We start from the raw sequence: 13,192 nt of genomic DNA, 5'->3' as shown, positions 1-13,192 counted from the left end.
CAAAACACCATTGTAGAGGATACACTATGCCAGATTCTGCATTGGAGAAACTGAGACCCTCCTTCAGCTTTTGCTCCTGATCTCCCAATGCCTGGTGTCCAACCAGCCTTCCAAAGCAATGGGGGAAAGGCGTTTGCTGGCTCCAGCTGGGGTTGAGCATAGAATCATAGAATCATTGTGGATGGAAGAGACCCTCAAGATCGAGTCCAACCACAACCCAACACTGGCACTAAACCACGTCCATGAGAACCTCATCTATGCGTCTTTTAAACCCCTCCAGGGATGGCGACTCCACCACTGCTCTTGGCAGCCTGTTCCAAAGCCCAACAGCTCTTTCCGGGAATAAAGTGTTCCCAATATCCAATCTAAACCTCCCCTGGCGCAACTTAAGATCATTTTCTCTGATCCTATCGCTTGTTACCTGGGAGAAGAGACCAACACTCTCCATGCTCCAACCTCCTTTCAGGCAGTTGCAGAGAGTGAGAAGCATCTCCAGGAGACCAAGGATGGTTCTGGGCTGGATGTGGGCTCCAGCCTCAGAGCTTAATCACATAAGTCCAGCACCATGAAAAGCCCAGATGGTAAGCTCCTGGCAGCAGAGTGGTTTAACAGCTCTCTCCTACCATGAGCCGTGGTCCTACAAACCAGGTGGAGTGACGGAGGTAGAGCCATCAGCATCCCCAGCCCCACCACACCACACATCTCCTCCCCATGGCAGGACCAGAAGCAGAGGGCCCTGGCTGCCAAAAGTCCTCTGCCAACCCAGATTCATTCTAAGGGCTCGGGAGCCGTCACACCAAACCTGCAGGCAAGGTTCAGGTGATTTTAGGGCACAATTTCCCTGCGCTCTAAATTAGCTACTAAGAATGGGACTCCTCTGTGGCAAGGTGACGTGCTCCTTGTCCTCACTGGGGGACGAGGGACATCACGAGCTCTTTCAGAAGGGGCGTTTGGACAGATCACCAGAGTGAAGTGGGTTGTGCTGCAGACGTGTCTACCGACTGACAACAAAAACATGACGCCCCTGCTACGAAATAAGTGCCTGTGCATCCTTTTGTGGGCACAGCTGTGGCTCCTGGTGAGGGCAGATGCACCTGGAGCCTCCAAGCAGGGTCTGAGCAGCCCTGGGATATTTTGTTAGACCCATGGAGGTAGCTGGAGAAAGCCAAGCGAGCTTCCAGGCACATGAACCTGGCTTCCATCTGCCTTTCCCAAGCCCTTTGGTGGCTCTAAATAACAGACATCACCTATCCCCGATAGCCAGATTTTGCTCATACACGCAGAAGCCACCACCATGTTACCACTAATAATAAATACAGTGCTCAAAACACACTCTCCTGCTTTCACAGAATCACAGAATAGGCTGGGTTGGAAGGGACCTTCGAAGGTCATCTACTCCAACCCCCTGCCATGAGCCAGGACATTAGCATCTCACCTGTTAATTGCTTATTAACCCTCTAAACATGCCTTTTTTTTTCTCTTTCTCTCAGGGAGCCACCTGTGTCAGCCAGCACGACCCATTTCGGATTTAGTTATTGACACACATTAAGGATTCTTATAGCTCTTGGGGATGCGCAGCACAAAGATGAGACTGGGGCTGTGACAGACCTTTGTGCTGACACAGGGTGGCAGCTCCGGTATCTGTAGAACAATTTAAACCCTTTTCGAACACTTACAATATCCACGTCTGATGTGCTAATAATTATTCCTTATTTTTAGGCAAGGACCCAAACTAAAATTACATCTCACCATCCAAGTTATTTGAAAAAGCTGCCAGATTGGGCTATAAAAATCCCAATGATCTCATGCTTTTCATCATATGTACTGGAGAAAAAAAAGAAGAAGAAAAAAAAAGTGAAGGCGTTTTTATAGGTCACCCAGGCAAAGGGGTTAGTTTTACTTCTTCAGAGGAAAGGGGGAAGAGACTTCAGGTGGAGAAAAGAGCAGAGAGGAGCTATTGGAAGAATGCAAATGAGAGAGGAGGCAGGATGGGAAATATATGCTAATCCCCAAAGTATAATTGAATAGTGAGCAATCACCGTCAGACAAAAACATGGTTTTGGGGAGGAAAAAAAATCCGATGCTTTGTGTTTGCAACCAAGATGATTATATTATTTTCTTTATTTACAGGCTGTGGAGCGAAGGGCGAGCTCCCGCCGGGCATGCTGCACCTGCAGGCTCCGGGGCTGCCGGCGGAGCGATGCGCTCAGCCCTCAGAGCAATGCTCAGCCCTCGGCACCGCTCCAGCTCGCAGCAGCTGAGCAAAGCGCACGCCCTCGCCGCCAGCTGAAGACCTGCACCTATGGATTTCTTCTCCCAGGGGGCCAAAAAAAATAATAATCACATTTTAAATGACTCTCTGCTGTTTGGAGTTTAGCAGAATAAACCATGAGCGATGCTGGATGACTCTGCCCACACAAAGCCCTTTTACTAGCATAGAACCAGCGACAAATATGGGCACTATCACACACTACAGCACTCACCGTGCGGCTGTTGCCTGTGCTAGGGGCTGCGCATCACACCCGCTCCCGTCCCCACCATCCCACCAGCAGCCCTGAAGCCTCGGCCCTTGGGGACACCACACACAGCTTGGGGAATGCTGCAAAGGGCTTCGCATCAGGTCCCCCAAGCAAAGGCTGAGCCCCCAAATGACCAGATCAACACTCGATTCATCCCCTCCGACCCCAAACTGAGCATCCCGTGACAGTTTCTGTCAGGCACCGCTGCAGAGACAGACAAGCTGTCCCAGCAAAGGGCAGCTCCATGGTGAGGTGGGTACCGGTTGAGACAGACTAATCTCAGCTCAAAATCTGGGGCAGGGAGGGTGCTGGCTGGCTGGCTGACACACGAATTAATATTTATAATTAAGTGGAAAGGCCCCTGAAGGGCTGCACTGCCACCTGAGTCTATGAGGGAGACTACTTCATAATTAATACACTGGTCAAACGGCTCACAGAAAGTGAGTTACCTGATGAATTTACCCCATTCTTGCCCTTTTCTGCTGGTGAATCAATCCCTGCCCTCTCTGCAGGCAGCATCATGAGTAGCAGGATGGACTTCAGGCTCTTGGGTCCAAACCCTGCTCAGGGCAGAGCCAGCGGGATCAGGTTATCCACCCTGAGGATGCCCCAGCACAGGACAGTGGTCCTGCTTTGGGGATGCCAGGGGACAGGGACACCATGCCCAAGTTCTGCCCTTGGCACAGTTGAGAGCAACCTCAAAGCCTCCCTCATCTTTGCTTGTTCTTTTCTAGGTTTCGGGGCCGTGACACAAGTGGATTGCACTGCTGCAAAGCTGCTGATCCCGTCTTTCCTGGCAGCTTTGAAAGCCCTGAACCCAGGCACCAATGACTCCCTGCAAACAGAAAACCTGCCTTCACCAGCCTTTGATCTGGGGGACAAAGTGATCCCCCCAAGGCAACCCCTTCCTGAAGAATCCCCCAGGATTTGGCACACAATGGAGCATCCCCTCTGCAAGCCCCTCCTGCCTCCAGCCCCTGCAATGCTGCTCAGTGGATGCGGGATTTGGCAGGGGGAAGAGATGCTAGTGAAACTGCATTTGCACAAACGGGACATGGTGGAAACCTAAAGCCATCACCAGGAGGTTTGAAAGCCATCCCTCCAAAGAGAAATACAGCACACATCACCACATGGCATGGCAGGAGTTGGCTGAACTGATGCCAAAGGACAGGTCCAAGACCCTGGGGATATTGACACCCAAGCCCGGGTGATACCACCTCCCCACATGAGAACGTGGTAGAAAATAGCCCTTTCCCCTTCCTCCAAAGCCAAGCTTTTACACCCCACAACTCCTCTCCCAGAGCAAGGTCTGTGGCAGCACAAAGAAATGGCACGTGGGGACATCGCAGCTTGGCCGAGGCTTTACCCCACATCCCTCCCCCACCACCCATCCCAGCAGTGCAAAGTCTTTTCCCTTGTCACCCACCCTGGTACAAGGTGCCGATGTCAGGCACATCCCAACACCATGGCATATGGCACATGAATCATTCACAAAGCTAGTGAATTAATTATTCATCCAAACGAAAGACTGAACACTCTACTAATTGTCCTGGAAGGAAAGATCTGGGAAGGGGGTAGGAGATAGAGCAGACATCGGGTTGTGTACATTTTTTATGATGAGGGTGGTGAGACCTTGGCCCAGGTTGCCCAGAGAGGTGGTGGATGCCCTATCTCTGGAGATATCCCAGGCCATGCTGGATGGGGCTCTGAGCAACGTGAGCTAGTAAAGATGTCCCTGCTCATGGCAGGGGTGGCACTGGGGGAGCTTTGAAGGTGCTTCCAAACCAAACTATTCTATTATTCTACATATGTGCTCTCACACACACACAGGGTGCCAGGCACACTGCTGGGGACTGGCACCCCAAATCACAAAGGGATGTAGTGTATTAATGTTCCTGCACAGAGCTTCTGTCAGCACCCATTCAAGGACCCCTCTGCCTCTACCTCTGGACCTCTGAGAACAAAAAGACCACCTAAGACAAGCAGAATTTGGGTTGCACGAGGTGAACTGAATTACAGAGGGCAAAGCATCCTCGTCTCTGCCATGGGGGAGCTCATGTGAATTGCAAAAAGGGCACAGGGTACTTTCCAGGATGATCATCCCAAAATCCAGGCAGCACCACAATGAGCAACAAGCCAGCCTGCCCTCCTTGTCCCCATGCTCCATCACGGCTTGCAGAGCCACGCTTTCCTCCACCAGCACAGGCTGGTACCCCTCTGGTAAGCTCCAGGTTTGCTACAGGAATGGCAAGCACTGCCAGTGATTGTCCATTCCTGCCTTCCCTTGGCCACACTCCACCCCACAAAATCCCTGAGCGAAAACCGCAATGCCCAAGCGCTTCATCAAAGGCATCCAGGTGTAGTGATTTTTACTAAACCCCCCAAAAAAACACACCACCAGCTTTTCCTTTCAGCAACCCTGATGTATTTATCCAGGTTTTACAGCAGCTGCTTCACAAGGGCGTTTTGAGTTCCATTTTGCTTTTTTCCCGTTGTTAGAAGTGTTCCCCCACCCCTTCACCTCTCACGTAACTTGTTATTGTATTACTGCTGCAACTGCATTAAAAAAAAAAAAAGCCAGCAAGGTGCTATGATGCTCAGGCATTGGAGTGCCTGAAGCACACACCCACCTGGATATTTGAAGAGGGAATTTAACCCTTCTTTTTCCATAAGCACCATCAAATATAGCTTAGGATAAGGTTGGTTGCTGTGGCGTCCTTGGTCTCTATGCGCTACACCTGATGCTCCAGTTGCTGGTGGCTGAAGGTTCTTCAACCTCTTGGGACCACCGATTAAGAGGTTACCAGGCTCCCACTGCCCTTTCCGACCATTTCTGAGCAGTTTTCCCTTCTTTTCGTCCAGGACATGCTGCATTGGGCAGGTCACGAGTCCAGCTTCAGTGCCTGGCCAGGTCTGGCTCATGCACAGGCAAGGTGAGCATCCCCAGATCCCAGGGGAAACACAGACGTTCCCCTCCCCGGCTCTGCCTCAGAATGAGTGAAGGTATTTCGTGCATGTTTTTGGAGGAAAAATATTTTTAGCTGGGGGAGAACAGGCTGTTTTTTTTTCAGGCAGCGATGATGATTTGGAAACCACAGGTTATAAACAGAGCGGGTTTACAAATGTGACTATTAGTTCCCCAGTGGAAGCTTTAGCATCAGGGAGTTTTAGGTGGGCGTTGATTTCCACCGAGATGAAAAAAAACCCTGGATTTATTGACACAAGAAGCAAACACCAGTTGAACTCAAGTCAGTGCCATCCATTCCTGCACAGGGTCCCAGGAGGCTGCTCACAGCAGCAGCCCCTTGTCAGGCTCCCAGGGAGAACATGCTCAGGATATCCCATTGCTCATGGAAACCTCAATACGGTGTCCGGGGCCACGATGCCATGTGCATTAAGCATCTCTCCTATCAGATATGTGGCAAAAAATAAGTCCAAAAAGGAAGAGTAATACCCTGTGTCACCCTTGGAGGGACAACAGGCAGTGAAGGTGATGCTGGGTCCCTCTAGGATGGATCCTGGGGTGGGTTCTGCTCACATGGATATCCTCTCTGGTCCATCATCACGGGATACGTCAGCATCCCAAACGGTCAGCGCATCCCTACACCTCTGATGCTGGCAACATCCCCTCCACCACAGCCACTGCTTCTTGCTAAGTCACAACAAGATGCCAATGACCATTAATTCTCCCAAGCTCAACAGTCTCTGCCCAGACACTCACTTATTAATCAAGAGAAGAGTTTTAGTCTGCAAAGACAATCCCAAACCCGTTGGTCGCCCGCACACGTTCCCCGTGCAGACTTCACCACCCGCCTTACACAACCTACACAGCGAGAAGCGCCAAGTGCAAACCCTCTCCCGCAAGCTGTTTGCAAGTCATTTGCCAGCCGAGGATTATTTGCTGAAGAAATTTGCCGATAATTCAGCAGATAAAACAGGCAAGAGTTTCTTGCAAGGGAAGCACAACCACGGCTTTGCCAGCACTGCACAGCAAAAGCAAGAGCTGAGCAGCACAGAGGAGCCTGTGACTTGGTCCAGCTCATCCCCCAGTGACCCGATAGTCCCCAAAACTGGTCCAGGATAAAAATCTGCAGGTTGCCTCCTTCACCCATCATTTAACAGAATTCACAACAGTCCACACCAATGGGTGCTGGGCCTGCTGGGGCAAAGCCGGCAGGTAGCCGGGCAATTCTTGGAGAGGGTTTCATCCTGCTGGAGCAAACCTCAGGATGCGAGGGGGATGACAGTGGCGAAGCAGACCCCGGGGGGCTGCACATCGTTACCGGCAGCGTCAGGGGGAACCGGGCACCCCTCGGCAGGGCAGACGGCACAGCACTAACAGCCCTTCACGGACAATCGATTCCTTGGCACGGGGCCCAGCGAGGCATTGAACGGAGCTGGCGAGGCTTCCGTGAGTGAGTAATTGCCGAATGCTGACTCAGCACTGGCTCGGTTACACTCAGCTCGCCCAGAGCTGCGGAGGGCAGGGAGGGGGTCCATGGCGAATCCCCGCTCCCAGCCCAGTGCTTCCTCTTGGCCCCGGCCCCAGAGGATGCCCAGGCCAGGAGGTGGCCGATGAGCATTTCCCAGCCACCTGCCCACCTTCTGCCCAGCACCGCGAGGCTGAGACATCTGCTCTCACTGCTAACAGGGGTGACGTGTCCCACGATGTCCCCAGAGATGTGAGCAGGGATGTAGCCACCTTTTGCCCAGCCCAGGAGCTCTGTCCAGCCGCTCACCCCACAGCACCAAGTCCTCCCCAAAGAATCCCTTTGGAGATGCAGAAGGGGCAGCAGCATCCCCTGCGATGGCTGCACCGCCCATGGGCAGCCTGTTTGCTGCCCACTGAGAAGCATCACCCACCAGCAGCACCCCAAGTCACCCTGTCAGAACAGGCACACATGGTCCCACCCCACAGCAAGGCCATCAAAATGTTCCTGGTCACATTCTCCTCAAGCCTTCTCTCAAGCACGGTCCCAACCCACACCGCTCCACCACAGACAGGCACATCCCTGACAGCACCAGCCTCAGCATTCCCCTTCCTCCTCCAAACACCCAAATGGGTGCCACGTCCCACATGATGCCACCACCCTGCAAGCCAAAAGACAGGACTCCACAGCAAGGAACTCAGGAGAGACCCCAGGTATCTCACCTGGCTCACATGCCTCAGTTTCCCTGGCCAGCCTTGCAGCTGATCTACACTCAGAGCTCATAAAGCGCGCAGAGGTCCACAGGTACCATCACAGTATCACAGTATGTTTGGGATTGGAAGGGACCTCAAAAGATCATCTAGTCCAATCCCCCATCTATTTGTCCACATCAAACCAGCTCCTCTGAACATGGGGTTTCTATCAGCACACAAAAAGAAATGGCCACAATTCAGATACCCCCTTTCCTCAGGATCACTTGATAGCTGCAGGCACCCACCTGCCCTCCACACAGCAAAGGGTCCAGGGTGGTCACCCTGGGGGCATTCTGCTCAAGCTGATTGCCAGTGTTGGCTAGCACAAGCCCAAATGTCCCTGCTTATTTCTATGTCACCAGCAGAGCCCATCACACCACAAGCCAGACTCAAATCTGGGCCACATCCCCAGCAGGTGACACCACCAGTCACACAGTCAGCACCCGTGAAGCTCCGTGTGCCACCACCCCCAGCATCACTGCTGCACACTGGGACGCTGAGTGAGCGTCACCTGGGCATGTAGCACCAGACAGACCTCATTCCCAAACTCCCAGCACCGGGCCAAGGCTGGAAAGTGCTTGGGAACGCAAGAAGAGATTTTTCTCCCTCCTCTTGCACCGTTTGACCAAAACCTCTCCCAGACCATGTCCAATTGCTTCTCACACCATGCTCCTACCTCATCTTCACCTCGCCCCATACCCAGGTGGGTGACAGGCACTAAGTTACCAGCTGAGGAAAGCTAGACATGATGCCTTCAGAGCAGCCCTCCTCACCTGATAGGGAATTATGTTCCACCACCAACTGCCCACAGCAAAGCCAACTCAGGAGCCTCCAGCACAGGGAACCATCCTCCTCTTCCTCATTGTGATGAACACCACCACCAACAGCAAAACAGGACCCTGCCCCGCATCTGGAGCTTGTGTCCCCACTGGAACAAGCCCCCGACTACCCAACCACACCAACTGCCCTGCGCCACCCAACTCACCCGCTGAGGACCACGATGAAGTCCATGACGTTCCAGCCATTGCGCAGGTATGAGCCCTTGTGGAAAACAAACCCCAGAGCCACAATCTTAATCCCAGCCTCGAAGCAGAAAATCCCGATGAAGTAGGGCTCTGTCTTCTCCTGCCGGAGAGGAAACAGTGACACAGTGAGAGGAGGCAAACGCAGCAGCAGCCATTTCACAGTGACCCGACTCATGTCCCATCCCACCTTCCCCAGCCCCATCCTCCACTTCAGGAGTTTTCCCAGCCATTTCCTAGCCAGCATCAACCTTAGGAACAAAAAGTGGGGGCTATAACCTACTCAAGTAACACTGTCCCAATTCCCCACCCCACTTTTTAAGTGGCTGAAACCTTCCTGAATCCTTCCTGTGGAGAAAGAGTATGTGACAGCAGCCACAGGAAGGCTGGAGGAGCTGGTCCTGGAGGAAACCTCCTGCTCTACCACCCCAAAACCAGCAGGAATTCACTGGTAGGATGGGGTGGCTCCCCTTGGCTAGTGCCCCTGCTGAACCATCAGACCCCCTGACATGGGGTACAGAAGGACAGATGTGGGGTACTTACTAATCTCCGTGACATGGGCGTCTTGTCATCCTCGGGGAGGTGCTGCTCGAGGGCCAGCACGATGCAGTTGGCAATGATGGTTGCCAGGATCATGTATTCGAAGGGAGTGGAGGGGAGTTAAGGAGCAGAGAAAAAGTGGATGATGTCCCCAGCCTTCCAGCCCACCCTTGACCGCCCCTTGTTTCACCTGCTCATTAGCCTCCACAACCACAGGAACAGACACACACACAGCTTTCACCTTCAGAAGGGTGAAGTCCACCTTGGTGCTGTTTGGAAATGAGTAGGATAACAAGAGAACTGAGAGCCCCATACAAGACCTTCCTCACTGAAGACCTGCTGAGCCTCATCACCTCCTTCCCAAGCTCATGGGACATTAACCAACAGTCTTTGCTGGGCTGTGAACTCTCTTCGGAGAGAGATGCTGCTTGTGGTGGGAGCCCAGAAATGAACATGAGTATGAAGGTGGACAGCTGGGCTCTGACCAGGCTGGGCTTCATTTGGAAAAGGGGTGGGATGGTCCCTGGTAGCATCAGAGGCTCTCCCCAGCACAACACGTCACTGCGATGCCATGGCCCTGCTGCTTGCCTTCTCTCTTCCATCATGAAGCAGTGGGAGATGGGGCTTGGAGCAGGGGGTGTCAAAGGCTATCAGCAGCCCAGGTACCTGGGAGGAACCATCTGCATGGCCCAATAAGAATGGGGCATTCCTGGCAGGTCCTGGGGGACATCATGGCATGGGGTTGGACTAGATGACCTTTGAAGGTCCCTTCCAACCCAAACCACTCTATGATTCTGTGGGGTTCCAACCTGCCCCATGCTGGCATAGTAGACATGCCCTGGGAAATGAGGGTCCCTTGCCAAGCTCCCCACGGATGGCAGGGTGAGCCCAGGCTGCACTGGGAGCTGCAGAGCACCAGGCTGAGCACTCGCAACTCAAGACACTGATGGCATCTGGGTCTGAGCTCCAGTTCAGGAAGGGTGGCAACTCCCTATGGAGTATCTGAGGAGCTGAGTGGGGACGGGAGGCGGAGGAAAGAGCAGGCTGACACCCAGAAGAGCTCCACAAACTCAGCTCCCTCCTGCCTTTTCATTCACAGAAGCCACCAGCAGCGAGGAGGGGGTGCAGAGCTTCCCCCCTGCCTGGCCCACCACCAAGCCCCAAAAACAAAGCGCTTCCAAATGACAGGACGGCCACATCTTTCCGACCTCCCATCCATCTTTACCACATCATTGCAACAAAAGCCCTGTTGTCCTCAACAACAAAATTAGGTGAGATTCATTAGCAGGCAGCACACCCCTTCTCCACTCTGTGCCGAAAACCCAACAGCTACATTACTGCCACCACTGCCATCAGCGGCCACCTCAGGAGAGGTCTGTCACCTTCCCAAGGCTCATGACTGTGGAAAGGGGATGTGATCCCACCTGGGATGGATTTTCACATAAAGAAATCATTCACACTCCCACCATCCCGAGCCAGCTGAGCCTTTTCCCACCTCACCAGGCTTCTCCAGATCCAGTGTCTTCACATTCACACCGCTCAGGCCAGAAGGTACGGAATGCCCACACCATCATCCCTGGGAAAAGGGATGATTTCCTCTTTTGTAACCTTGCCTTCTGGCTGACAAAGGCACCCAATACAGCAAGATACTTTAAACCAGTGACCCTGAGCCCATGGGCAAGAGAAAACATCCCAGTGCTGGCCATAAGCATGGCAAACTGGAAACCATTAAGTGATCCCAGCAACAGCAACCCCATGCACACTGCGGCACCTGGGCAAGATGGGAGCAGGGCCAGGCATCGGAGCGGGTCCCTGGAGAGCTGGTGGGAGCTGAGATGTATTTAGCCCAGCAAGGAGAAAAGCCAGGAAAGATCCAGCCAAGGTATTTAAAAGGCCACTCAGGGAAATTAATGGTTGCTAAGTTAAAGGCAAACCAAGACAGACGGCTGCAGAGCTCGCTGCTGTGGGCTCAGACCTCGGTGCGAATCGTAAGCAGCTCCCTGTGCTCAGGGAGAGGCCAGACACCAAAAGTTCCCCTCTGAGTCTTCACACAAGTGAGGTTTTCATCACACACCTCCTGCAAAAGCCACATACTTTCCTTGATCCCCACCTCTGGCCACACGCTTTGGCTCATACAGAGACCGCGGCACTTGGCTCTGAGCCGACAGCCTATTTGGGGTCTTTTTGTTTCATTTTCCTGAAAGTCTGCGAGCAATTAGCGCAGGCTGAAAAGAAAACAGCGTGTTAGTGGGGCAGCGCAGCCAGTTCCCCAGGCGCTAGGCACATTTGCCTAGATGAGAAGTGTGGCAACAGCGCGGCGAGTCTGTCTGTCCATCCCTGCACAGCTAATCCTCCTGGGCATCTACTGCCACCTCCTCCCTCCTGAGGACATGAGTCCCTTGGGGGGAAACACCCAGAGTGGGAAAAACCCAATTTCTCCAAAGTCAGCAGCATGGGAGCCCTTCCCGACAGCAGCTGGGGGCTCAGGACCACCTCTCACGGCTTAGCCCACCCCTATATATCCTTGCTGGCTCTAACATCTGGCTCAACAGTGCAAGGACAATGCGCATCTGTCACAGCCCCAGCATGAGGCCACATCCCCACTCCTCCTCCAGCGAGCACCTGGCATGTGGGTCAGCAGACATCAATTCTACGAAAACAGGGCAATAGCTGCCCTAAGTACGAGGTCGCTGCCAAAAATGACTCTCCAAACCCCACTGGCCCATTTTTCCGAGGACCCAAGCCTGGGTTATGGCATCTGGAACTGAGCGCGAGCTGTAAGGCATGAACCCCATAGAAACAAGTCCCTGGAGCTTCAGCTGTGCCAGGTTTTAAGAGGCCACAGGTAAGAAAAGCCTCCCCAAGAGACAGCACGAACATCTGGCTGAATGGGGAGAAATTTTATCCTCATACTTCACTTTGGCCAAGCAAGCATCCTCCCAACTCAGGGCTGGAGCCTACCAGACAATGCTCCATCATTCCTTTGTTTCCTTTGCTCATTAGATGTCTAATTACACAACCTCCCAGCCACCCAAAACGCAGAGTAGCACTCACCTCCCTCCAAGTCCAGCAATAAAACCTCATCTCCCTTCAGCCTTTCCCTCCTCCTTCGTCTGGCTTCTCCTGGAGGATCATTAGGGAGCCAATAAAAATAGGTTTTTCTTATTGATTTATCTCCTTTATCCAACGCTCTCTCCCCTGCACCGTTGACTTGTTTCCTTAGCAACTCGGCTGATCCCAGTGCAAACCATACCTGCAGCTCCATGCTTCCCTCCTGGTGCGTTTGAGGTGGGGAAGGTGCCCCCAGACCATGTGGGCCCCTCCCCAGGTCCATGCCCAAGCCCACATGCAGCAGGCACTGCAGGCTAACCCCATGCTTGGAGCTGGAACTCCTTGGTGGGCCTGGCAGGAGGCTGGAAGGAGCACACCAAGGAGATGTCCAGCCACTGGCAGATCTCTGCTTCTAGCTGTGACCCTCCTCTTCATCACCCTCCCCAACCAGGAGCCAAAACCAGCCCACCCAGAACATCTATATTGCTAACACAGGGAGCGCATCCAGCTCTAAACACCAAAGTTGGATTTATGATGCTAATGGCACATTGATGCAACCTCCCAAGGAGGCTGGGTGTGAGATAAATCCCTCCCCAGTTGCGGGCAAGGGCTGGGAGCTGCAGAGAACCCCCCTCCATCTCTCCACTTTGGCGACCGCGCCTTGTCCCCGCTTCGGGGCACGTAGGTGGGGAAGGAGCAGAAGAGCCAGAGGAGTGAGGCCATGTGGACATCTCTGAAAGAGCTCTTGGTGAAGCCTACTGCAGAGGGCCAGCAAAAATGGCAGAAGTGATTTAACCCCTTGCCCTGTCTGCATCACCCAGCCCAGCTCCAGCATCTCTTAGAAACTCAAGTCTCCATTTCCTACCACCCCCCAGGCT

At 53.3% G+C, this 13,192-nt stretch overlaps 1 protein-coding gene across 11 annotated transcripts in view; it reads right to left on the bottom strand.

Moving 5' to 3' along the window:
• CACNA1E (calcium voltage-gated channel subunit alpha1 E) overlaps window positions 1-13,192 on the bottom strand; it is a 131,240-nt gene that overhangs the window by 73,725 nt on the left and 44,323 nt on the right. For all 11 annotated transcript variants that reach the window (XR_010474231.1, XR_010474232.1, XR_010474234.1 and 8 more), the window contains exons 4-5: window positions 9,267-9,373; window positions 8,687-8,826 (exon numbers count right to left, since the gene is read on the bottom strand). Coding sequence is in view for 7 of the 11 variants with exons in the window: in XM_065071819.1 (XP_064927891.1) it covers window positions 8,687-8,826; window positions 9,267-9,373 (247 nt within the window). In the remaining 4 variants the exon portion in view is untranslated. The remainder of the gene's footprint in view (window positions 1-8,686; window positions 8,827-9,266; window positions 9,374-13,192) is intronic.

This window comes from Columba livia, chromosome 8 (assembly GCF_036013475.1).
Source record: "Columba livia isolate bColLiv1 breed racing homer chromosome 8, bColLiv1.pat.W.v2, whole genome shotgun sequence".
Lineage (NCBI taxonomy): Eukaryota > Metazoa > Chordata > Aves > Columbiformes > Columbidae > Columba > Columba livia.
The sequence above is the reverse complement of the archived record's forward strand: the minus strand, read 5'-3'. Positions and strand labels throughout refer to the sequence as shown.